The sequence below is a fragment of the Hemicordylus capensis genome, chromosome 5 (assembly GCF_027244095.1).
Source record: "Hemicordylus capensis ecotype Gifberg chromosome 5, rHemCap1.1.pri, whole genome shotgun sequence".
NCBI classification, from domain to species: domain Eukaryota; kingdom Metazoa; phylum Chordata; class Lepidosauria; order Squamata; family Cordylidae; genus Hemicordylus; species Hemicordylus capensis.
The window spans coordinates 162,859,100-162,886,920 of NC_069661.1; the positions used below are offsets into that span (position 1 = coordinate 162,859,100).

At 40.6% G+C, this 27,821-nt stretch overlaps 1 protein-coding gene across 6 annotated transcripts; it reads right to left on the minus strand.

Moving 5' to 3' along the window:
* Positions 1-1,465: 1,465 nt before the first annotated feature.
* On the minus strand, positions 1,466-27,805 carry HDAC10 (histone deacetylase 10). Of its 6 annotated transcripts, none has more exons than XM_053258145.1 (21): positions 27,527-27,804; positions 26,524-26,590; positions 24,990-25,124; positions 23,949-24,045; positions 23,645-23,742; positions 23,061-23,165; positions 22,663-22,731; positions 22,072-22,198; positions 19,653-19,718; positions 17,985-18,044; positions 17,747-17,836; positions 16,192-16,298; positions 14,040-14,107; positions 13,272-13,557; positions 10,225-10,315; positions 8,539-8,624; positions 6,980-7,033; positions 6,655-6,736; positions 5,834-6,019; positions 2,650-2,809; positions 1,466-2,430 (listed from the first exon to the last, which is right to left on the minus strand). In XM_053258145.1, exons 2-21 carry the CDS (start codon positions 26,586-26,588, stop codon positions 2,417-2,419), a joined length of 2,046 nt encoding a protein of 681 aa, XP_053114120.1. In that variant the 5' UTR covers positions 26,589-26,590; positions 27,527-27,804; the 3' UTR covers positions 1,466-2,416. The 6 variants fall into 6 exon arrangements, 4 of the variants coding, with proteins under 4 accessions (XP_053114120.1, XP_053114119.1, XP_053114121.1 ...); XM_053258144.1 differs by having other exon boundaries at positions 1,466-2,435; positions 27,527-27,803; XR_008309130.1 differs by lacking the exons at positions 1,466-2,430; positions 5,834-6,019 and adding an exon at positions 6,097-6,310 and having other exon boundaries at positions 2,690-2,809; positions 27,527-27,805.
* Between the last annotated feature and the right edge of the window lie 16 nt (positions 27,806-27,821).

Here is a 27,821-nt window from a genome sequence, read left to right on the forward strand (position 1 = left end):
CCGTCCGAAAATGTTCACAACAGCCGTTGTGAAAGGAACACATACTCTTGGGGAAAAGTCATTGCCTTTCAGCATGCAACCTGCAACAGTTCTCCCCAACACTTGTAGAAGCCAGGCAGGAAAGTTCCCTAGTGCCCCCTTTTAGAATACCAAAAAGAACATTTTCTTAAAGCAAATTTATTGTGGTTGGAAATGATGGGAGTTGTAGTTCAGCAACATCTGGAGGGCACCAGGTAGCGTACCGGAGCCTTTTGGAACTATATCATTTAGGCTATTAAAAGTACAAATCTTAGGCACGTTTACTCAGCAGTCCCATTGTAATCAACAGAGCTTACAAATGGCAGCAAATGCCATGTTAGCATCTCTCTCTTTTTAAACAAAATTCCTAACCTGTTTTTTTGTTTGGCCATTAGTGGAAAAGGAACATACAAACAGATAAGCCCAGCAACATAGGAAGCTGCCACATACTGAGTCAGACCACTGGTCTATCTAGCTCAGTATTATCTACCCTACTGGTAGCGGCTTCTCTAAGGTTGTAGGCAGGAATCTCTCTCAAAGGTTGTGGTGTTCAGTCGGTGTTGACTTCTGGTGACCACAGAGCCATATGGTTTTTTTGGTTTACCACTGCCTTCTCCCATGCATTATGAGATGATGCCTTTCTGCACCTTCCTATATCGCTGCTGCCCACCATATTCTGGGAAACACACCCGTGGGGATTCAAACCAACAGCCTCCTGCTCTCTAGGCAGGGTGCTTCCCCACCCCATTAGGTGGCCTTTAAAAGGCATGGAGAGTTACTCCGGCCATGCTGCCAACACAGCATGGGTTGATTTCACTCCCAAACAGCCCCGTTTGGGAGCAAAATCACTCCCCCCACGTCTGACATCAGATCCAGGAGGTGTGTCTAGGGCTGTTAGGTGCGGCCACTGAAGGCCCAGGTTCTTCGAACCCTCTTGCCCAATGGTGGCTCCGCCCCAATTTTGAGCATTCTTCTATTCAGCAACAGAAAGTACTTTATTCAGTAAGATAATTATCTCACTGAATAAGGTTGCAGGGGAGTAACAGCAAGAGAGAGGGCATGCCCTTAACTGCTGCTTGTGGCTTCCCAAAGCATCTGGTGGGCCACTGTGTGAAACAGGATGCTGGACTAGATGTGCCTTGGGCCTGATCCAGCAGGGCTGCTCTTAGGTTCTTAAGGTACTATAGTGCAGCTGGTGTGGCTTGAGAGTCACATATAAAAGGCAGAGGAAAGAATTCTAGCCCTCCCAGTCAGATGAAGGAATTTTGGAGAAGGAACAGCACAGGAATATCCAAGGCTTGCCCCACCATCTCTCACATTATGTTCAAGTTATTATCTCACTGTTCCATCTGATTGTTGACTAAATAGATCTTTTAAAACATTTTTAGTAACCACAATAACCACAACAAACATGTTTGATCAAGTTCAAATGAAGGAATACAGAAAATGTTCAAAACATATGAATTTATAATAAGCAATCTCAACTAAAATTTCTATAGTTCTAAGAGCCATTAGCAAATAATAGTGTAAATGTTAATAAAAACAAGGTTCTTAATGTAGGGTGTTTGCAGATGTATATCATTTCCATTATGGAGCCCTCCGACCAGGTCTATAGCAGAGGGAAGCTCTGGTTTGAACAGAAGATGGATTTGCACAGCACTGATTGATACAAGGACTGGCCAATCACAGAGCTACCTCTCCACTTCTCCTTAGGGGGACTGTGTATAGCATTGACTGACTGGTCCTTTGTCAAGGTCCAGAAACCACTCCCTTTCTTGTTAGAGAGGGAGTTCCCAAATTGGGGGGAAAAGTCTACACTTGTTTGAGTGTTGAACATAATGTTTGAATAGGGCTTTTCACAGCATACTCTCTTGTGACTCAACCACTGAAGGCCCCTTGAATGACAGAGCTCATGACAAGTTGCAAATTTGAGGCAAAACAGTACCACAGCTGGAAAATGGGCACACACACGCGCGCGCACACACACACACTCTCTCTGTGTAGAAGTGTACAGATGTCTATACACTTATGTGAATGACTATACCTGCATTCATTTTAAAAGTAAATCTGGGTACAGGTCCCCCAAATGCATGGTGCAAGTCAGAAGTGCACTGCTGTACCTGTGTTCAACATGTGTGAATAACTACCTATGTACAGATCTGCACCTCAACACACTGCACCCTTGTTGTGCAAGTGTGGATCATCAAGTGTTAGCAAAGCTACAGTTATCTAAAAATATAATGGTTCTATATGACTTTTGCTTTGTCATTCCAGAGGTGTAGCTCAACCTTCATTCTTTTTGGCTATTAGTCTTCTGGATAGCCGATTCCTTCCTTCTTGTATAGTGTACATAAGTCAAAAGGAGAGAGCCAAAACGACAGCCAAGTAATTTCATCTTTCAGTAAGAGTGACCTTTACTATACAAGAATAAAATAAAAATAAGTGATTAGTTGGAATTTTACATCATAAAGCCGCAAACAAGCTCTTGTCCCCACCCTGGCCCAATTTTGACCCATCAGATAATTCAAGACCTTGTAACAATGGCAGGATCTTATAGAAGAGTGGGATTATACTTGCATGACCGTTTATAATTTGTTTTGCCCTGTGGTTGACACATAGCCAATTACTTGCCTGAACACTGAAGCATTTTCCATTTCTGTTCAAGCTGGTCTTTTAATTCCTTTAACATTTGCATATTCTCTTTTAAAGCTGGTGCATAGCTTCCGAAGTAAGGTGTAAAGTCTCCTGTAAAGACCATGGCCACATCTTGAAACAGTTCTCTCTCTGTATCCTGAAGAGAATTAAAAACAAACAACTCAAAATATGGAGATTTTCCTTTAATATCAAGCCAGCCGATTACTGTCAAGCTGGAACCATCCCCAGAACATTTGCGCTGGCCCGTTTTGATGTATTGTCCTCGGCAGTACTATATGATAGATATGGTAAGGTTCCTTATTCTGAACGCTACTGTCTATGTGATGCATGGGCCGTAGAGGATGTGGGTCATGTTTTATTTTATTGCAATTTTTAATAGGGACTCGCGAGAGACATTAATTTTACCCTTGATTAAGGACATACCAGGCAGAGAAGATGAAGTATAGATCTCATTTCTTTTGTCAGATCATCAAGCCAACGATACTTACAAAATTGCTATGTTTTGTCTAATAGCAATGAATATATGACAACATCTAATGACTAACGTAGTGGAACAATTTACTATGCCACTGTATCTCCATAAAAACTATATCATTGCTATTATAACAGGTATGCCATTATGTTCCTTTCTTTATGTTTATGTACTGGTCAAAGACTGTAATAAAGTTTATCTACCTACTCAAATAGTGTGTGCTAACAGAACTGAACATACAGATGACATGAATGAGAATCTTCCTGCAGTGAAGTCTTGCAATCCTGTACACTGGATGAAGGATAATTTATCTCAAGACCAGTTCCACAGGAAAGGTGTTGACAAAAAATATGGATCAGAGATCTAAGAACAGACTTTTTGAAATAAGTGAACTGAAAGTGGAGAAAAAAATTAAATATTTGGGCGTCTGGTTGTCAAACAATAACTCCTTGTTTTCAAATAACTATATTAAAATATGGAATACAGTAAAAATTGACTTGCAAAGATGGTCTAGAATGAACTTGTCTTTAATGGGAAGAATCTCAGTTGTGAAAATGAATGTTTTACCTAAAATGTTGTTTCTTTTTCGGACTATTCCTGTAATTAATAATTTAACTTGTTTTAAGCAATGGCAAAAGGACATAACTAAATTTGTTTGGCAGGGCAAAAGACCAAGAATTAACTTTAAAAATCTAACAGATGCTAAAGAAAGAGGTGGTCTTACCCTACCAGACTTAAGGTTGTATTCTGATGCTGTTTGTTTGACGTGGTTAAAAGAATGGATAACATTAAGAAATCCTAGAATACTTGATTTGGAAGGATTTGATAGAAGGTTCGGATGGCATTCATATTTGTGGTATGACAAAAGTAAAATACATAAAGATTTTCTGAATCACTATGTAAGAAGGAGTCTAATGAGAGTGTGGGTAAAATATAAAAAATGGCTGGAACCCAAAGTTCCATTATGGTTATCCCCGATTAAAGCTTTAGTACGTAAAGAGACAAATATGCAACCGCAATGGGGTACCTATAGGCATCTGTTGCTTTTTCAAGAAAAAGGCTGTAAGTTGAAAAATCTAATTGAAGTACAAAATTTCGTTAGTAATTGGTTTCAGTACCATCAGTTAAATGAAGTTTTTAAGAAGGATGTAAAACTTGGATTTGAGGATCAAATGTCCAGATTTGAGAAGGAGATATGTGAAAATGATGAAAAATTAGTATCTAAGATGTATTAGCTGTTGCTGTTGGAGGAGACAAGAGATGAAGTGGTTAAAACGTCTATGATAAAATGGGCTCAAGATGTGGGTCATAATATAGATATGGCAGCTTGGGGAAAATTATGGAAAACTGATTTAAAGTTCACTGCATGTTACACTTTAAAAGAAAATTATTATAAGATGATGTATAGGTGGTATTTGACGCCTAAAAAACTGGCGATAATGTATAAAAATGTTTCAAACAAATGTTGGAAATGTGGACATTGTGAAGGAACTTTTTTTCATATGTGGTCGTCTTGTAGGAAGGCAAAGGCTTTTTGGGACATGATATATAATGAGTTTAAAAAAAAAAATTTAAACAACATTTCCTAAGAGCCCAGAATCCTTCCTGCTGGGAATAATGCAAGGAGAGTTTCCCACAAGAAATTTAACATTCTTTATGTATGCAACCACGGCGGCCAGAATACTATACGCACAGAAATGGAAGGACAATGAACTGCCCTCAAAAGAAGATTGGCTGATAAAAATTTTGGAATACGCGGAGATGGCAAAACTTACAGTACTGATAAGAGATCAAAATTTGGAAGGTTTTAAAGAAGATTGGAAACCATTCTTACTGTACTTAAAGAACTATTTTCCTAATATTGATTTTTCAACTGGGTTTGAAATTTAGCAATATTAGCAGGTTGAGTAGATTAAAATCAAGTTTGGTAAGGTATAGGATATATGTTTTGAATTACTATAGCAAGGGTTAATTGTATAATTAGTGATTCGTGCTTATTAGTCAGCTGGAAGTCAATTTTTTTGTTTAATGTGTGATGTAATAAGATTCTTAAGATATTGTTAAAATCAATAAAAAATTTAAAGCAAAAAAAAAAAAAAAAGACCAGTTCCACAGGGTGTTGTGAGCAGCCATTCTTGACACCAGCAGTTCTGGCTCATGTTGGTTTCATAGATACAGGAATAAAGAAAGCTGTTTTGTCACTGCTCAATAAATATATATTTTATTTTATTTATAACACCCAAGTTCTCTGGGCAAGTTTACAACAAATATATGCTCCTCAGGTTGCAATCTTAAACACTTACCTGGAACTAAACTCCACTGAATATAGTAGGACTTATTTTTAAACAAACATACATAAGATTACACTATCTGTCATCGGGGGAGCAGAACGTAGAAATGTGTGACACAACAGCATGGTTTTAAAGGAAAATAGTGCTAGGACTCCATCCAGGACACCTATATGCTGAGGGCATTTCTTGGATATGATTTTGCACTGGAAATGAACAGGACTAAGTAGTGAATAATACATTTGATGAGCCCAATATTTTATAGAATAAGAAGGTATTATTCAAAAATGTGGGGGAAAGACAAAACGTGACCTGTTTTCTCTGGATCCATTCTCTCAGGATTCTTCATCATTAATGATCAAGGAGTTTTCCTATTTTGTATTCCGATCACTGCACTCACCTGAATCAGAGCAAAAATCCGTGACTCTGCTATCCCCTGCAGTAAACAAGCAAGCAAGGATATCTCATTTTTGCCCAGGCTCCGGTTTGGTCCAATGACTAAAATAGTTAGGTCAGGCTGATAGCTGTATGCCACTGGAAGAATGAATCCAAGGACCACAGGGAAGAAGCTGTTTCTTTCAACATCCTTCAATAACAAAATTCAGAACAGATGCATGACAATCAGAAATCCAAAACATTTTTTTAAAATCCAAATTTTCTAACCATTTGCTCCTGCTGGATACAGGTTTCGATACTCAGTTTCCTGAAATATTATCTGGAAGCGCTGTTCTCTCTAAGGTGTGTGCATGTGCTCACGCTCACAAGTTTTTGGATTTCTGCTCAGTTCAGTTTAGATCCCGCTCAGGTTGAATCAGGAAGGCCCCATTCTGAGTGCACGTGCGCGCACACTGCCTTGATACTGCCGTCCCGAACAAAACTGATTCCACACAGAGATGAAAAAAAAAAAGATATTAGAGGGACCACTGTCTGGAAGTAGTTTTCAAACCATCCCACTATACCACTAAAAGAACTATGCTACAAAAGGTACCTCCACACTATGCTGGGCAAATGTGTTTCCCAGAGCAAAAGTGTAGAGTGATGACTACACACATGCTTGCAGATGTGTTTAGCAGCCCTGTTCAAGCCAGGGTTCACAGGCACATGCACATGTATGTCATTCACTCTTTAAATCAGATGATCTTGCTCAGCTCCAAGCCAGGGGTCCTGCACCCTCGATTAGTTATGCCTGGAAGAGAAAGAGGAACATAAAACACAGATTACCTCTTTCCAGTTTAGAGACACATAGTATTTGGTATTAGGCTGCATAGGTTGTTTAGCAGAAATATTAATCAAGAGGATGTTCCTGCAAAACAAAAAGTAATACTTTAACACAATGAAGGAGATACTAAGATGAACATGCTATTGATTTTAATGGGACCTACTCCCAGATAAGAGTGTGTAGGAATGTAACTCTAGTAATGGGTCACATTCCAGGATTCTTCTTAACATCCTTCCAGGAGTGCCCTAAACCTCCAGCAGCCACATAGCTCAAGAATAAGTAGGCTATTTACAAATTTAAAATTAACTGTGACGATAAAATCCTTACCCATCATCCAGGTCAATTTTCATATCCATGTCACCAATAAATACACAGAGAAGTCTGCAGAACAAATATTGTAAAGCATATAACTTCATATGCACATTAAAATGTGGAATATTTAAAAATAAGTATCACATCATATAACAAAACATTCTGCCATGAGCTAGATACAGTATAAGAACAGTAGGACAGCAGGTAGCACAGGGAAATATAATAAAAGCCTAGAAACTACCATCACCTCCAGCAAGGCACAGGGAACAAACTGCTAGTGGATGTCAATAAATTAAGTTTTGCTTTTATACTCTAGGGCAGGGATTCTCAACGTGTGGGTCTCCAGATGTAATTGAACTTCAACTCCCATAATTCCCAACCAAAGGCTACTGGGGCTGGGGATTATGGGAGTTGAAGTCCAATAACATCTGGGGACCCACACGTTGAGAAACCCTGCTCTAGGGGGTACATACCCAAAGATACAGCTGAAGCAGCCCTCTGCCTTTAAAAAAAACAACCAAACCCTAAAATAACCCAACCCCCCCCCCAAACACCAATATTGATAGTGGAGCCCCTAGAATAGGGGTGGGCAATCTTGGCCCTTCACTGAATTACAACTTGCCAGTCACAACTGCAGCTAGGAATGATTGGAGTTGTAGCTGGAAAGCCAGGTTTGCCCTCCCCTGGTCTAGTCTAGAGCAAAGTCTATCAATCTCTCTCTATGAATCCACTAAGCACCTCTGCGGATCAGAATGGTTAGTAGTGTGTATCATAGACATGAGCAAAGCACTGAAGCCCTCTTCATCCTTTATGAGGCAGCACAATTGTGTTTTCCACCATGTCTAATCCCGTCACTTCTATCTACCCTCTCACATACAGCTGAAAATACACGTCATCATGCACATATACAACATTTAACAGAAGCAGAAAAATATATTAATGCTGTTCCATTAAATCTTGTGCAAGTAATGGTGGAACACTTTGTACTGTGCAGCACTAAACATGTTAGGTATTGCATTAATATGAGATACATGGTGAATTAAGATGATACAGGTTGTATCATGTAAAATATCGAGTGGACTACAAAAAGGTATTGAATCTTCAATACCTTTTTGTAGTCCACTCGATATTTTACATGATACAACCTGTATCATCTTAATTCACCATGTATCTCATATTAATGCAATACCTAACATGTTTAGTGCTGCACAGTACAAAGTGTTCCACCATTACTTATGTGCAAGAGCTTCTGCAAAAACAGAGTAACTTATTTTTGGTCACTTTTCTCATGTAATATTCTTCTACCAAGTCAGACACAGCAACTCCATAAGTGGAAGAAGCTCTTCACTAGCAGAACAACTAGTCTGGATCCAAGTCCTGATGTGTGAAGTGGCACAAATCCTGATAAGACCAGAAGTTTGAAGCTGTCTGGACATATACGCAAGTCCAAAAAGAGCAGATGCAACTGCTCTGTTGTATTAAGCAGCCAATAAAGTTGCCCTCTAGTTAAATCGGCATCATATTAATTGCACAAGAGCATGACACATTTTTAAAAACCCACAACTTTTACCTACTTCTGTAGCCTTGAATGACTGCAGTGTCTTAGAGCAACAATGGAAGACCGTGAAGCTATAGATGATAGTGCAAGACCATTGGTCACCTAAAAGTCAACCACATTATTACAGTCATCATTTTAATTGCTTTTTAGTTATGAGTGTCAGTCAAGACATACAGACAAACACACATAATACTGTTAGCCTGAACAGTCTACCATATCACTATCTAGATAGATGTACAGTACGTCTGCTGCAAGAGCAATTGAGGCCATCCTCACTGATCCTCTTCCTGTTTGCAAGCATTAACCCTTCCCTGTGGATTTGTTCAAAAATCAAAATGAGAAGGCAGCTGGGACAGAAATTTAGTTTTCATCTCCTTATAAAGCAGCATTGTAATGTAAAGGGGAATTTCTTCCACAAACCCTGTAACATCTATCTATCTATTTATTATTTAAAATATTTATACCCCGCCCCTCAAGAACACTACTGCTCAGGGCAGCTCACAACAATAAAATAGATACAATATACAATAAAAGTAATAAAATTAACCAAACCGAGTAAACAAGTTAAAAGCCAGATTAAAAACCACAATCAGTATTAAGTTCAAATTAAAAGTTATTTAAAAGCTGAAAATTACAAGAACTAGAAACTAAAGAACCTACCAGATAGAACCAATGATGGAGAATTAAAAAGCCTCCTTAAAAAGGTGCGTCTTTCGTTGTTTTTTTAAAAACACTGAGGAAGGGAACATGGCAAAGCTCTTCAGGGAGGGCGCTCCAAAGCCGAGGGGCCACACCCAAAGAGGCCTGTCCCTAGTCCCCGCAAACCAGATCTGTTAGTGGCAGTGCAATGAGCAGGGCCTGAGACGATGAACGGAGGGCCCCCCTGGCAGATTCATTTACATCAGAGCAAAGTATTTTGAGGCACACAGCATTAGTTTTCATATCTTGGACACACAATAGTTGATGTAACCATTTAGTCTAGTTCAGATCAGAGAATCAAGATGAGATTTTGGTAGGGGTGTGCACAGAGAGCAGTCGGTGCTGCGGTCCGGTAAACTGGTTCGGCCAAACCGCAGACTGGTCTGATGATTCGAGGTGGCACTGGGGGTAGTGGTCGGTGAGTGGCACCTTTAAAAGTAAAGGCACAGGTCCTTACCAATGTCATCACCGCTCCAGGCAGCTTCCTGCTGATGCAGCACTCCCCCCCCAGCAGCAGCACGGCTCTGTCACTCACCTGGCCTCCATGCATGTGTAGAGCCCAGGTGAGTGAGGGAGCCATGCTGCCACATGTGGGCTGCTGGGGGGAGCACCACCATAGCAGGAAGCTACCTAGAGCAGCGGTCATGCTGGTAGGGACCTGTGCCTTTACTTTTAAAGCTGCTGCTTGCTGCAGCCTTGGATCACCAGATCAGTCCACGATTTAGCCAAATTGGTTCACCGAACCGCAGACTGGTCCAAATTCAGACCGTGATCTGTGCACACCCCTAGATTTTGGGAAATACAAATGAGCAATTAGGACTACTGATGTCTATAGCAAACATCACTGTTCCTGATGGAGCAACTCCGCACAGAAAGCAAGCCACTAATACAAACTAAAAGGCTAACCCACAGATGCAGTAAGTGGGTGGGAATGCAACCATTCATATCATAGGTTGGCGAGTTCAATTTCTGGATCCAACCAAGCCATACACTCTTATATTACCTCTTTTTTCATTATCTTGTCCAGTATAGCCAACATTTGCAAAAGTGAATTTAAGTTGTTTTCTTCTTTCAAGAGCTCAGCATCAAATCCACTGTAAAAGATATATATTTTTAACACAGATTACAACTTGGGACATACTGATAAACACAGAACTGTCACTTTTTATCAGGGTATGTAACACACCAATATAGTCTTCTTCTTCCTCAATAAATTTATCCTCATTATTGATCATAAAGTATTATTTTGACAATTTTGCAAAATGAGAATTGTTTTTTTAAAAGGCTGAGAAGTAAGCAATGATCCAAGTCGAGATATGATATATATGATCCACTCTGCTTCACAATTGGTTAACATATTTTGCAACAACATCAGAGAAGCTGCCAATGAAGTTTGTTATAGGCAGTGCCTTACTCCCAGAAATAGTAGGCATATTGAAAGATCAAACACACACACACAGTGTCGCAAATTTGCAGATAGAACAAGACTCTCTTTTATTTGCAACCGAGCTGTTAAAAAGTTAGGACTTTCTGGTCGATTGAGAATGACCTAGTCTGCAAGTGTAGACAGCCAAGTGAGGAATCTTAAGATGGGTGATTATATACCCCTTCAAACTGCAACTAGAAGATATAATGTTTAAATAGTCTCCTATGTAAACAACTATCTGAAATTAGAAAACTAAATACAATAGGGAGAAAGTTCTAATGTAGCCTTCTCTATCCAGTGCTAGTTTTCTACTTTCAAGAAGTGTTTCTTCCCCCCACAACTGTATTTATTCCATTTCCCCACCAAATTGATAATTATCTATAACATATCTATAATATCTATAACTCATGAAGAACAGAACTTGATATTTATTTGCTGCACTTCTATACTGCCCTATAGAAAATCTCAGTTTACAATTTATACCAACAATGAAAATCTAAAAGCCATATAAAACAGATTAAAATTACCATAAATAAAACTTTAAATCATCGTAAACTAGAAGCCCGATTTAGAGTCATTAAAAACAAGAGATGGGGATATTCTAATTTCATTTGGGAGTATGTTCCAGAGGACATATCCTAGAGAAGGCCCGATTTTGGGTCACCACCAAGCGAGCTGGTGGAACCCTATCCAAACCTCCCCCAATTATCTTAATAGGCAGTGGGATTCATAAAGAAGAAGGCGCTCTCTTAAACACCCTGGGTCCAAGCCTCACAGGGCTTTATAGGTCATAACCAGCGCTTTGTATTTTGCCTAGAAACTAAATGGCAGCCAGTGTAGTTCTTTTAAAATAGGAGTAATGAGGTCTCTACAGATGAGGCCAGAAACCAACCTGGCTGCCGCATTCTGCACCAGTTGCAGTTTCTGAACAATGCACATAGGCAGCCCAATGTAGAGCACATTGCAGTTGTCAAGCCTGGATGTTACCATGATATGCACCACTGTTTTAAGGTCATTTGTCTCAAGAAATGGACATAGCACACCTGGCTACTGCCTCAACCCGAGATATCAGGGAGAGGCTTAGATCCAGAATCAAAAGTACTCCTAAGCTATGTACTTGATGTCTCAGCAGGAGTGTAACCCCATCCAGAACAGGCAGATCTAAACCTAAATGTATGTTCCAACCTCCTACAATGAGCACCACTGTCTTATTTGAAATCAACTTCAGTTTGTTCTCCCTCATCCAGCCCATTACCGATTCCAAGCAAGCATTTAGAGAGGTTAAGCCATCTCCTGTTGAAGATATTATGGCCAAACGAGACAAAACAGAGGCAGATCTGTGTGTTTAAGCCCAGACATTCTATAATCTCATAGAATACAGGAATGGATATGATTTAGAAGGGGGGAAAGGGCACGCAGATGAGAGGAGTTGAACCCTCACTTTCAGTTTGTCACTCCAGAGCCCATCTACCCAAGCTTTTTTTAAAAAATCATTTTAAAGAACAAATATTAGTTTAAGATACTCCTAAGAATGAAACACTTTCATATAAAGTTTTAAAAGAAAAAGAGAGAAGAAAGCAAGCTACTGAAATTTAAGCTGCAGGTGGGTGATGGTGGTGGCCCACACTTCTTACCAACATACCCTTTTAGCTTCTTAAATCAGACACTACCCCACCCCCATTTTTTCTACATGACTGTGGCAGATTCAGGTTTGTGCCATTGTCATATCTTTTGTCTGCCCTTACTTATTGCAAAAAAGTATCATTCATTAGCTTTAATTTGGGAATTGCTTACTCAAGCCAATGGTCTGAAACAATCTGGAAGTTTTATGCAATGAGGACATGAATCACATTAAAATAACCACAATACTGCATGGTTTTCCTTTGCAACCTATACAATTTGTAGGTGTTCCTGATCCACTAAAAAACCTCCTTGAGGGAATGGAATTGTTTATATCTATGCATTCTGGAACCAATGTTATGCAAGAACATGACATTTCTTCGAAGTTATTTCTTACACTGAGAGTCAATATAATCTTTAAAAAATGAACTATGTGGGAATAACAAACGCATATGCAACATAAAATGGTGGAGGCACACATTGCTAGCATAAACCAATAGGGTCATTAGGAGCACATTTTCTTTCAGGCCAATAATGGGAAAGGGTTAAATATCACTACTACACCTCTATGGGTAAGAGGCACCTTTTCACATGGTGGCTTGCTTATATTTAGCAGCAGGAGAGCAACTCACTCTCTCTATTCAGCACACCATAGCATTTCTACCATAGTTCTTGCTGGTTGTGTGTGTGTGTTTAAATGTGAGCCATTTCTGGCACAGGGAACCACCTTCTATTTTCTTGTGTTATGTAAACCGCTCTGAGAACATTTTTTATTGGAAAGCAATAATATGAATATTTTAAATAATAAATACCCCCACCCCATGCACCACAGCCCCTATCCTCATCTCATTCCACCCCATTTAACTTGAAAAACAAAAATGCAGGGCCAACATCTCGCTTGGCTCTTAAGCACATACTTAATTCTCATCACTGAAACGTGTAGTATATGCAAGTATTTAATTTCACCTCCTTCGTTCCATGCTACATTTTTACATAGGTCTAACCTGACTATGGCTTTGAGTCCTTTCACATTAGTTTCCTTCACAATTTGAACTGATGGTGGTAGCAAGTGGGTATCACTTTCAGCAAGAGATGCTGCTGTTTTGACAGGAGGTCCCAAACATAGAATTTCTTTCATATGCAGCTCCAAAAATCTCTCTGTTTTGACGGCCTCATCACTATTTATCTTCCCAGCTTCCTGTGGATTTACCAGCGGTGTGCCAGTTTGCATAGTTTCTGCCTCCCCCATCTGATAGGATCTGGTACTGAGGTACTGCAATGGAATCGTGTCTAAGAACAAAAAACAAGAAGGTACCAGAAGACCTTTGGTCATTGGTGGTGTTCATTTTTCTACTTTATTTTTATTAGTTTTCTGCATATCAATGTGGCTTCCAGTTCATCTTTCAACATAGTTATACTACAACATCCACATTTGCTCTCATGTAAATATTTTCTTCGTATTTATATATCTAGTTATTATGTCCTAGTCCTTGTTTTCATCACCATAGTAATCTATTAGTTTCGCTGGTGGTGTTCAGACTGACCTCTGTTGTACTTGCTATAGTCTGAACTTAAAATAATAGAATAAGTTCATTTGTACATTTCTGTTTTATCTTGTTTGATTTAAGTTTTGATGGTCTTAATTGTACACTGCTGCATTATCCTTGAAGAACAGAAGGCTGACAACATGTCCAGGAGCTGTAATAACTTTTCTAGATTCACAAGCTCACTTGCATTGCAACAGAGAAGAAAACAGACAGAATTTTCATTACCTTCATACTTCAAACACTCCCAATATGGCTTGTGTGCAGCCCTCACATTGTGTATTGACTCTATAGCACTGCAAAAGACAGTACAAGAGTTATTTGCAGCACACATACAGACACAAGTATCTGTCCAAGCTCCATATTGTTAGGAAAACATAAAAATCTGCAAGTAGTAGCTTGCAGTGACACATGATAAAAGGACACTGAGCACATTACTATTCATCACAACTACATCCAGGTTTCTGAGGAGCTTCTCTTTGCACCCTCCAATTGCTCTTTGTAGTGGCCAGGACTCACTTTGTAACCTGCACAAGCACAACTCTGCAGAGAACCAGTAACACTTGGAAAGGCTCTGCACTGATGCTTGCTCCAGAAGATACAAACTGGGGCCGTTCACATGACCTACCAGGCAGGTGGGGGAGAAAGGTTTTGCGCATTCTGAAACTGGTGGGCGTGCGTTCTGCACTCCCACACGATCCCTGTTGCTCTGTGCAGCACGGATTGCTCTGCAGCTGGGACTCATTCTCCCAGCCTCCGGATATCCCACAATGCATTGCATGCTGAGCACAGTGCACTGGAGGATTCTCCCAGGGGACGGGCATTCCAGGTGCCTATCTCTGTGTTGCACTGCAACACAATCCCGGGAGCTGGGTTAAGGGTGTGTTTGCACCCTTAACCTCGGCTAAGAGCTGGGTTTGGTGCCGGAGCACAGCTGGGATCCACGCGGATCCCAGGAGTTCTCACAGCCAGCCAAGCCCAGGCTTCGTTGCTCATGAGAACAGCCTCAGAGAATTAGAGTCCAAGTAAAAGCATCCTACTGAAGTAAGTTCAAAACTTGGCAAAGCTGCTGTGAATTACTTTACATTACTGCAGTATCAGAGGCCGGTGTCATTTCTATGCAAACAGTCCTGTTACTAGGCTTGAATAAGGGGCTGAAAAGATATGAATAAAGGGTGATGATGCTATGGTTTGGGCTTAACTGGAGTACACTACGTAATCTAGAAACCACAGATGGAGAAGAGAAGCCCATGCTGCCCATGTATATAAGGTGGGGTTCTACGTGGGAGTGTGCTTCCCATACTCCCTTCATGGAGCAATCCTGGAATTAGAGATATTGGGAAAAGATTACAAAGATTATGGAACAATTAAAGAACTACAAAGCTGGTGTAACTACAAAAAGGTAAAAGGATGAACAGCCCCCACCGTAACACACACACACACGAACTATGGGCACAACTGCATTTGCTCCATCACAACCAATGTAGTATTTGGCATATGCTCCACTCAGAATAAAGTTTGTATGTTAAAATCATATCAAACATGAAAGCCAAATGATTGGCTCTCTTTCCAAGATGCAGGTTTTCAGAAAACTTACTGGAGTAACTGAGAATTACTCAGGAGACAAAGTGCCAAAAGAGAAGGGCACAGATATTGGGGGTGGAGCCAGAAGTGTACTAGGGACAGAAAATGGTAACCATAAGAAGAGGGCTGTGAGATCCTCAGGGACATATTTTTAGGGGGCCCAGAGTGATTTTCATCTAAGTTTGCCCCCACTGCCAAGCCAGCAGTGAAACTAAGCCGAGTTGAACTTTTCAGAAGCACCAGTACTTCTGTTGCACTGGTGCTTCATTTGTCAGGATGTCAGCCACAGATTCTTCAGATGGCAAGTCCTGCCCCTAGATAAGCTTGTGCTTCCAGGTTGCAAATTCCACAGGTGTATGGAACAAGTGCAGTCCTGACAATGCGGGGGGGGGGGGACCTAGCTTCCTACCTGTTTGATGGTTGTAAATAAGTTGATGATAAACATATTCCTTTATTATGTATTATAGGATGACAATCAGAGTTGTTCCCTTCCTCAATACTAAGTGTTGGACTATGGAAAATATTACATGCTGCAGTTTAAACACCAAAATACACAAAGCGCTATGCCCAACCTCTCCTCTGTAATGTCTCTGTAAGACACCCTCAGATGTGATAATGGAATATGACGTAGTCTAAACAGATTTCCTATGAAGATACTGAGCACGTGCTTAATTTGTCCACCAACATCAAATGAGAGTTTAAAAGTGCTCAATTTTGACCTATCTGTATCCACAATGTTTATACATGGTCTTTACTACATATATGCTCGCATATGCGTGCAGACACACACCCCTACCTTAAGCATGGTACCATTTCTCCAGATAAACAGGGTAGAGGATCTCCAAGCAAAGTTTTTACAGTCATGCAAACCGATTCAGCCATGGACCTCAAATGGTATCCTCCCTAAGTTTAAACAAATGTGTCTTAATTTGGATGAAAAGCACATGGTAGTATACAAAATAGAGACAACAGAGGAGATAGCAGTACTCGAAAGTTGGGCATTACGTAAGGAACAAGTGGTATTCACAAGCCATCCAATGCATTATGGCACATGCAGCAACCTTGCTGAAGCTGAACACTAGTGGTCAGTGATTGGATCAGACTGCCTGGGAACTTGATGCACACCACCTTGAACTCCATAACAGAAACTGGGACATAAATGTTAACAGTAAAAATAATCAAGGACTGACATTTTATCATCAACAGTAGGCTGTGTATAGACACTGAAGTACCTTTACGCAACCCTCAGGTCAAAGTCTACTCGTATGGTCACTGTCAGTGGGCAAAGCATAGGAAGAAGGTTTGAAAAGCCTGCCAGGTTGGCTCCAAGCACATGAGGAACCTGTCAGTGAGCACCCATTGCAAGGGTTAATGAGCAGGTTTTGCCCCCACTGCAATGTTGCCCCCATATGATGCATTTTATTGAACCCAACAGGAGTGAATGGCAGCCACTGAATTACACGGGAGTGGGGAAAAAGCTGCACTTGGACAAGAAAAAGGGTACCCTTGACAACAGTAGAAGGTGAAACTTATCCCTATGTAAGCTTAAAGTTTTGCCCCCTTTCAACTGTGTTCATATTGGAGCTTATTTAAATATACTTTGGAAGAAATGAGCCACCTCTTTCTTATTCAGTCCCCATCTTTATTTATTTATTATTTATTTATTATTTATTTATTCAATTTCTATACCGCCCTTCCAAAAATGGCTCAGGGCAGTTTACACAGAGAAATTTTTGAGAATTTTTTTTTTTTTTTTAAAGATGGATCCCTGTCCCTAAAGGGCTCACAATCTAAAAGAAACATAAGATAGACACCAGCAACAGTCACTGGAGATACTGTGCTGGGGGTGGATAGGGCCAGTTACTCTCCCCCTGCTAAATAAAAGAGAATCACTATGTTAAAACGTGCCTCTTTGCCAAATTAGCAGGGCCTTTGCTGGGTATTTCATTCCCCTTACACTTCTTGACAGAACTCCGGGAACTGGCTTGCTGCTTTTATAAACAACAGCAAGTGTCTGAAGTTTGGTGAAAACTTCGTGTCTGAAAAACACAGATTCACTAATGAATGCTATGACAGCCACCAAAATTAAATTCAACAACAGTTAAAGGCATGTATCAAAAGGCAGAATAATGTGTACGTATTTTTGGACACTCAGAAAATTAATCCAAGGCTGTTAGCATTCACAAGTGAACATCACTATTCATCAGACTTTCGATATTCACCGTCATGTATATGTGCTGGCCTGTATTATCTTTTCCAGTGCATTTCCATTAGTCCCCCAATATAACTACAGAACAAGTAGAACACACTGCAGTGAAATGTATGTAGAGTACCATAATATTAAAGTTTACCTCTAGAACCACACACAGCTTTCCTTTAGCCAAATGCATTAGGAAGTGAGTAAGATGTGCAAAGCATTCTGGGGTAGCTCTCATCTTACCCTGTAAAATGGGAAACAAAGAAACTGATACTCTATTAAATCAACAAGCATGATCTGTGAAACTGTTCTGTCTGCCCTTATTTATAAAAAGAATTTAAAATCTAACATCAAGAAAATTATACAGAAAAAACCCTCCAAGTATTCCTCACCTCTGGATCACCAATTCCAGAATCGTAACCAGCAGAGACCAAAACAAGTTCCGGATCAAACTGTGATTTAAAAATAAAATGTCATCAAAGAAGATGGGTATTCTTAAAATCGAGTGAACAAAATGGAATAAGTCATATGGAATTAGACTGTACTCGTAATTAAAGACTGCCACTATTGATAGCAAGGCTCAGATAATCCAGAGCATAAATAAGGTGGTGCAAATGCTAATGGCCCTTTTGTTTCTGGAGGGCCAGAGTGATACAATGACTAGCTTTGCAGTTGTATACAGAAATCCCAAGATCAATTCCCCTATTTAAAATAAACTGGACAGTCTTGCACAAGTCACTCTCTTTGTCTAAACTACCTCACATGGTTCTCAGCTCTTTGGAAGTAAGGTGGGAAACAAACCATTGCTGAGGCTGAATTCAGCAAATCATGATTTATTCAACGCAGTTTGTGAACAAGCCAGGATATTGAACCAGAATACGACTGTTGTTCGCAAACTCCAGTTAGAACAAACCATGATTGGTTGGGTTTAGATGGAATGGCAAATCATTGCTTATTGTTAAACCAGGAATGGAAACAGCAGATTTCCTCCTCTCACTTGCAAAAGGAAGTGGGAAGTACATGAGCTCAAGTTTATGGCTTAGTGTTACATCTGAAGCTGGCCATAGAAGATTGCTCAGTACAGTTAAGGAACCCTGTATTAGGGTGCCATGACACTCTCCATCTGTTTTTATCCCTCAGTGTGCTGTTGGGACATTTCCATGGCTGAATACAGTAGTACTCTGATGCACTGAAAGCATTGTGCAGTTGCTTAACTATCATCAGGCAATATTATTTTACTTCTACTGAAAGGTAGGCTTTCAGGCTGCGATGTCGAAACACTGACTGTGTTTCGACATTGCAGGCTTTACACAGGGTCAGATTAGAGCTCCATCTAGACTAGTACTGTTGACTCTCAGTGGCTGTGCCCCTCCCACTTGCACAACCTCCCTACAACAGGAAAATACAGCTATTTTTTGTGATGCCCATGCAACATTGTAGGACTAAAACGCAAGGATAAAATCCGAAAGAATGCATCGGAAATGTGAATGGCACCTTGTTGACAGGACAGGGACTGCGATGTCAGAACACAGGCAGTATGGAAGCACTATTAGAGGACAATAGTGACACTGTTGTAGCGTGTAATCTGGAAAGCACCCTGGAGATGCAGAGACTGAACCAATGATCTTAAGCATGCAAAGCAGGTGTTCTGCCACTAATCTATGGTTCCTCCACTAAGAAAAGATCTCCATACTGTTAAGAGCCCCATAATGACAACCACCTTTGGACCTCCATTTACTTTTGATCTGGGCAAACTGATAACAGTTGCTTTCCCCACTGCAAAACATACCCTATTAGCCAGCTTGTTTTCAATCAGAGAACTATCACACACACCCCTGACCCGCCAAGGTATTTATTTTAAACACAAGCAACAACAGGACCTTTCAGAATGACCTCTGCTTTTCTAACAGCTGCAGATGGGTTTCTCAATGTGCCAGAGAAGAGAAGAGAAACTGATACTCTGCAATAGCTGGTTTTATAGGCTGCAATAGTCTTAGTCTTTTAAATCATGCACATGCATTTTATTTTATTTTTTAAAAACACAGAATTAAAAAAGTTACCTCAAAAGCTATTGGAAGCAACACATGAAGAAATACAGCCAAGTAATCTGAATTTCCCATTCCAACCTGCAAATCCAATACATAATAATATATATAAATCACTTTTAAAAACCATCAAATATTCCTAAGATTCCATAAAAATATTAAGGAAAATGGCAGGCTTTAAACAGAGAGCAAGAATGATCACTTCCACTATTACCAGCAGGATAAAATCTTAACAACTTAAGCTTAATAGGAACTGCCTTATGCAGGTGTTTAATGCTGAACTGAGTTCCTGCCTACAATAGAAAAATGCAATTCAGTTGCAGGAGATAGTTGTATTTGTTCTCATGGCATTATCTCCTGGGAAATTAGGGATTCTGCATCCTGTTTTGAGCTCAAATGAAATGCAAAACGGTCGAAGTGTTCCGTTGGAACAGCGGTTGGGCTGGCTGTTTCTACAGAACAAACTAGAAATGTTTCAAGTGTTTCAGCCATAGGGAACAATGGGGAACTCGGAACACCCCACTGCTCTCCATGGGTAGCTCCTAGGGCACCTGAAGGGTGCTACCTACCACCCAATCCACAAAAGAAATGGGCAAACAGGCGATTTTTTAACCTTTTCCTGAAATCCCCATAGGATCCTATGGGAGTTTGCGGGGGAAAGTTTAACAATGTGTCTAAAATCGCCTGCTTGCCCATTTCTTTTGTGGATTGGGTGGTAGGTAGCACTCTTTAGATGTCCCTAGGAGCTACCCATAGGGAACAATGGGGTGTTCTAAGTTCCCCATTGTTCCCTATAGCTGGAAACAGCTGCATTCAGAGTTATACACAAGTTTTGCTCTGCAATTTGCAACACTGCCTTGAACAACACTGCAGAAGCACACAGTAAACACACAGTTCAAACACAGTCCAAAAAAGAATCACTGACCTAGAATCCACTGCCAGCCACAGTGCCTGGAGTAACATCACTGGCACAAGTTGCTCTCTCACACACAATAATGACTCCTTACACTACTTCCTAGCATTGCAACAGCTGCCACAGCAGCACCCTTACTCAGCAGCAAGCATAGCCATAAGCTCAACTAGTGCAACTTCAGCTACATTTTGACCAAGTACACCTTGTAATGCAGATTGCAGAGCAGATGCACAAGTTAGTCTCAAGGCCAGACATGGAGCTCATCATAGCAAACAGCAATTAATATTTTATATATATACACACACCCCTCTACTATTGTCTATTTCTCACCACAACACTATCTCACAAACAAAACAAACCACAACTCAAGGAAAGTTCAAGGCAGGCACCCAAGTTCTGCCTTTGTCAATCTTTGACCCAGCAAAACCAGATAGTTAACACAGCAATAGCACCACATACTATGCTCAGCGCTGAGAAAAGAAAACCACAAAATCAAACCTTCCTTCCTCATGTCCCAATGTATCCTCTTCTTCAAGAGAGGCACAGTATAAGGGCGCTCTCTCTGCCTCCCAGTCCCTTTAAATACATTTTGAATTTGAAATTCCCTCCGTTTGTGTTCCCCTCTCCCCCCAGGCAATGGAGGCACAGTTGCACATTTATTTATTTATTTACTTACATTTTATATCCCGCTCTTCCTCCAAGGAGCCCAGAGCAGTATACTACATACTTAGGTTTCTCCTCACAACAATCCTGTGAAGTAGGTTAGGCTGAGAGAGAAGTGACTGGCTCAGAGTAACCCAGCTAGTTTTCATGGCTGAATGGAGATTTTAACTCGGGTCTCCCCAGTCCTAGTCCAGCACTCTAGCCACTACACCACACTGGCTCTCATGACAATACTTGATTTGTATGATAACCAACCAACCAATCTGCAAGGGGGAAAACAGACCTCCAGAATTGTGCTCAAAACGTTGAGGGGGGTTGTTCTGCTCCAGACTTGAAACAGGCCCTTTATTTACAGGGTGCTCTGCTTTGAGCTTGAAACAGCCCATTTTGCTGGCGAAACAATCTGCACATCCCTATTGGAAATCATATTTTATTCAGTACACATTTAATAAGCATATATGGGGATGCCACCTGGGAACTTTAAGGATCAAACTATTAACTTAAGCACATGTTTTGTAAACTTCCATTGCAGTCAATATCCCCCACCTCACCCCAGCCTCGCAAATAACAGCAGAGAAAAAGAGATCCAGAATAGGATTGATGGGAAGAAGGGTTAAAGCCCCCCTACCGCACCCCCCACCATGACTCTGATCCATGGGAGGCCCAACCTGGCTATTTAAACTCTCACACACTCACTCGCAAAGCACATACTTAAAGTAACTTGAGGATTGCTCCTTGATTAGCCAGTGCAAATGTGTCACAGAAATTATTGTTCCAAACATTTTTAAAAATTACTCCAAATGCATGCTGGCTAAAGCTTACTGGATTTGCATTACTGTGCTACTGAATGACATTCACCTTATTCCAAGGTACATTTATATTGAATCCTTTTCCTTTCCCCTGACCAACTGCATCATAATTAGATTCACTTAGAGAAGGCCAGAACTGCTGGTGTTCAAACCGATGCCAGGAAAAATAGAGAACACTGAAAGAAAGAAGAAAATGTTCTTAAAGCTCACCTTCTTCCATTCATGACTGCGATGTACGTAACTCCAGAAAGTTATACACACCATCTTTTACAACATGTACTGTACCCAGCTTGTTGTCATAACAATCATGAGGATTTCACCATCACATAATTCCTAGTTTGGAAACAGGGAAGCTATTCTGTCTCTGTGCCTCGGTTCTCCAAGTCCACCACAGATGACACAGTGGATATCAAGTATAGATGATACAATGTACATACTCTCATAGTTTTACAACTCAGTTGTAATTATTTATACATGTTAATTTAAAAGCATTCTCCATTAAAAGGTGTTGAAATATGTTGGGATCTTAATTATTATTGTTATTAAAGATACTCATTATCTACTTCCGGAAGAATTACAAGTCTTTTGAAAGCTTTGTAATAAGATTATGCCAATATCCAAAGACCGGTAAACTACAAACCTTGGATCTTCATCAAATATATACTGAATTCCTTGTCCATGATGCACATCCCAGTCAGCAATGAGAATTCTGCGTGAATCAACAAAAAAGGAGCTTAGACAGATTCATGGAGAACAGGTCTATCAATAGCTACTAATTTTGATGGCTATAGGCTGCCTCCAGACTTAGAAGTAGGATGCCTTTGAATACCAGTTGTAGGGGAACATAAGCAGGATAGAGGGATGGCTTTATTTGCTGCTTGTGGACTTCCCAGAAGCATCTGGTGGACCACTGTAGGAAATGGGATGCTGGACTAGATAGGCCTTGGGCATGATCCAAAGACAATCGTGGGGGTGGGGGAAGAAAACTTCAAGGCAAGAATACAGTATGTTTTCAATGGAGACAGATATATACTCAACCTCTGCAGACCATATTTTCTTTGGGCATATTTTGCAGCAACAGCAACATTGTTGAACAGACAAAACCCATTGGCCGCATTCCTCTGGCTGTGGTGACCTGGAGGCCTGTAACCAAGATCATTTAAGCATTAATCAAACTGAAACAATGGGGTGAAACTATAAGGAAGCACATTGGAGCTAGATATGAGGAATTGCTTAGTTGTAAGAGCTGTTCTATAGTGGGACAATCTGCCTTGTGCTATTGTAGGATCTCTTCCTCTAGAGCAGGGTTTCTTAACCTTGGGCCCCCAGATGTTTTTGGACTACAACTCCCATCATCCCCAGACATGGCCTTTGTGGCTGAGGATGATGGGAGTTGTAGTCCAACAATATTTGGGGGCCCAAGGTTAAGAAACCCTGCTCTAGATCTGTTCAAACTTCAAAAGTTTAAATGTTGCATGCCCAACTTTCAAGGGTGCTGTAGCAAATTCCTGCCCTGAGCAGCAGATTGGATTAGAAGGTGCCCAAGGTCCCTTCCAACTCTGAAATTCTGTGATTCTATGAAGAATACCAAGAAAGTTTGTCCAACTCTTCCACACTGTTACCTCACTAGAGCCATCCCATTGCGTGTTCTTCCCGACATCACGGTGTCCACTAGTTCCAGGGTTGCTCCCACAGCCAACTTGGCACAGCGATAGCTGCTCTGGAAAACAGTAATTGTCGGGATTCAACTTCTTATTGTGGCTCCCAGGTGAAGGGCCACAGGTTTGCCAAGCACAGCTGGACCCTTCCCTTCCAAATCCTCTCCCACAAGGATCAGCAAAACAGTTCAGATGGGAGACACACAGAGGGAAAGAGTTATGAATGTGGAACATTACATATAGAGAAATCACCATCATGCCTACGTACAGGGTGAAAGTAAACAGCATCATAATTTGCTGAGGCTTTTTGGAGTTCTGCTTCATTCATTTTTTTAGTACTCTTCACAACGTCCAAGTAATCTGAACTGGAGAGAAAAAACATATTTCAGCTTTTGTAAAGCTCCTTTGCACACTGGTTGGTAAAGCAAACATCATTTTTTGTGGCCATTCATAGACAGAAGAGCAATGAGAAACCAGGATCATAACAGCTGTGCCAGTCTTCCCCCAACCCAGTGTAATCTCTCAGCTACACTGGCAGCTATCTACTGCAAGTAGAAATAAGATCCAAGTCTACAAACGGAACTTGAACCAAAACCTCATCTCAATCTTTATTTCCTCCTCACGCCAACCAAAATCAACATAACAAGTTCATGTTCAATCTATTCCCTTTTGTTTAGTTCTCCATCAGAAACAGTCACTTTTAGTGCCCTCAACTTTATCTGAAATGGATTAAAAGTACATGGTTTGGGGCTCTAATTCTAGGAAGCATTTTTAAAATGGCTTAATGACATAGAAAAATAGCATCCTGAATTGGTACCAAAGTCCTGGAACTGATACTATTGCCCACTGCAGATGTAACATTCCTGATCTCATAACCATGAGCAGAGATTGGCAACATAGCATGGACTGGTACATACGCCCAGACTGGTACATACGCCCAATGTTAACGTCATGGTTCCTTTAAGCAAGCTTTTCAATTATGCCTTGCAGGTTTTGGTTTTAGCTAATCATGGTTAGTGTTGATAATGGTGGAGACACAACACTGAATCACAGTTAGTTCTCAAAAAGAAAAGGAAGTAAATCAGGAAGGGAGAAGGTAGGCCCCTAGTCTGCTCTCTTAATTATGGTTAGGAGATAAGGGGCATTACATCTGCACTGGTCTCATGAAAGTGTTTCCACAGGATTGAGGCCAGGTTTTGACAAATCTTCTTTGGATCTAAAAGCCAGCCCAGAAGTTTTGGGCATATAAATATGTTAAATAAATAAATGTTAAGTAAATAAATAAAATACATTACAACAGATGACAGACCTGTGAACCAACATGATCTCATCCTCAGTTCCTTCCCTGACAGGTACAGGTACACATCTTTCAACCAGATTATAGTGTTTAAGGAGTTCATAACAAGAAGAAAGCCTCTCAGGAACTTCAATGTTACAGATCGGGCTATTAAAAAAAAGGAAGAATAAGTTTATTGTTGCCATTAAAAAGTAACAAGCCAACATTATTATTAGTACTGAGAAAAAACACAGCTTTTTTCTTTCTTAGAAAGAAAAAGAAAACAGTAATTGAAATACGCCCTTCATCACTGGATGTCAAGTTATTGATATACTATTCTTAACAAGAAATGTTGTTTAAGCAATTAACTACAGACAAAACGACACATAATACTAAGCTATCATTAATTGATGGGTTTAACAAAAGGCGGAGATTTGTAGTAAAACAAAAACAAGCAGTTGCAGGGAGACTCCCAATCTGGCTCAGGACAACAGCATGTGAGGTGATTCTCCCCGAACAACCATTTACGCCTTTACATGTAACATTCTTAAAATAGAAACAGGGCTACCTAGGACAAAGCTGGCTATTCGCTGAGTATATTAAGGACATTCACTTTTTGTCTTTTACAATCAATTTAGGTAAGGCGGCAGAAGTGCTAAACTTGTGTCTGGGATCAGTAATGAACTGGATGAGGGCCAATAAATGGAAGCTTAAAGACCTACGTTGGAGGTGCTGTTCTGGTGTAGTTTATCTACCCAGGAAAGTAGTGTTCAACCTGTCCTGGATTCCCCCAACTGATCAGGATGAGTGTGTGTGTGTGTGTGTGTGTGTGTGTGTGTGTGTGTTGGGGGGGGACTCTTAGATCCACCTTTGTGAATGGGGTCCAAGTCAGGAGTTCTCAGACGTGTGTTCCCAGATGCTATTTGACTACAACTCCCATCATCCCCTGCCACAATGGCTGGTTATTGTGGCTGGAGGTGATGGGAGCTGTAGTCTAGTAACATCTGGGGTTAAGTGGCTTCCCTACCATGGAGCATTTCACATCAACTGAGGTGGATATGGTTTTATTAATGTTTTAGTTTTTCCTGCCCTTTCAATTTTTCTAAACCACTCACTATATAATTGAAGACTAGCCCACTTTTAAAAAAACCAAAAATAAATAAGGATACAAGATCAGATCACATGGGGACAGCGCCAAGAGAAACCTCTGTTTGGGACAGAGGGGAGCTACTAAAGTCATGTGATACAAAGATAACAGTATCACACTTGTAAGTCTCTTATTTTACCAGACATCTTAGCAGCTATTTAAAATGCAAACAAAATAAAACACACTACACATAGCGTAGTGGTTACAGTGTTGGACTAGCACCAAGAAAACATGAGTTAGAATCCCCATTCAACCATGAAACTCACTGGGTGACTCTGGGCCAGTCATATATCTCTCAGCCTAACCTACCTCACAGGGTGGTTGTGAGGATAAAAATAACTATGTACTGAGCTTCTGAGCTCCTCTGAGGAAGAGCAGGATATATGGGTAAAAATAAGTAAAATTAATTAATTAACTTACTCATCCCAAAGCAATTTATGGCTGGTCATTTCATCATCATAAACCAAAGCTGTTCCAGATGCCATGGCTGATATTAAAATAAGCAAAATAACATTTACACACATTTCAGGCAGAAACAGAACAAGCTTTCAAAACAAGCGTTTAAAAAGACAATTTAGAATTCCTTCTAGAGGAGAATTCCTTTGAGGAGAAGCTGAAGACCACTAACACTACAAGACCAATAGTTTGTGGAGATCATCATTTTTGCAGCTGATGTACCACAGGGCCTGCACGATATAGGGGGTTCCAGGGGTTCAAATTCCCACTCAGTCATGAAGCTCACTGGATGATTTGGGGGCAGCCACTCTTTCCCAGTCTAATCTATGGATTACCAGGGCGACAAGGACTGTGTTACTACAATGAAGGAAAGACCCTGTATCAATGACTACTGCAACCATGGGCACAAATAGAGGAACCACACACCATAAATGAAAAACTAGTCTCCTACAGAGTGATTCTGCCACCATCCTTTTTATCTGGTCACAGGAGAATACTTTTTTCAAAGCTACTATGCAGGCATACAGACTCCCAACACCTCTCAGCACTATGTTACCAATAAGGTGCAGTCCACAGAGTTCAGCCCTGAAAACTGATTTCAATATTACAGCTGAGCAGAATATAGGAATCAGTAACAAGGAAATAGTGCCTCTGAGCATGTGAAGAGTTTCTCTTCAGTACAGCACGCCCTTGCTCTCTGAGCACACACTTCTACTAAAGCTTGGCTGGCAGGCAGTGCAATGGTGTACACATTGTTAGGACCCAACCCACGTTTTACTTAAAACTTAATCTGAAACAGGGATTAACCCCGAGCATGTGCGAAGGAAGTGATTACAAACCATGCCCCTGAACATGTGCAGAGTACAGTTTCCTCTCCATCAAGTAAGGGCAACCAGCTCCAATACATTTTCCTCCGCTGTACCTTTTCCATTTTACTGATTTTAAATCAAACTTCATTTGAACCTACCTCTCCTCTCAAGAATAAGGATCGAGGAGGTTTCCCTCTGGTCCCCCAAAGAGACAGACTACCAATCAAGAGGAGTTGATTTGGTTTAAAAGTCTCCCTTCTGCACATCAAGCCTCTGCGAACGAAATAACCCCTAGAAACAGGAGGAAGGGGAGAAGTGAACAAAGTCTTTGGGTGGGGGTGGCGTGGGCAAAGCCTCTGCTAATTGTCGTTCGGGATTGGCCTGGGGCCTGCTCCAGGAATGCTTAGCCAGCTGGTGGCCCAATCAGAACCAGACATGCAAGTGAGCGGAGGG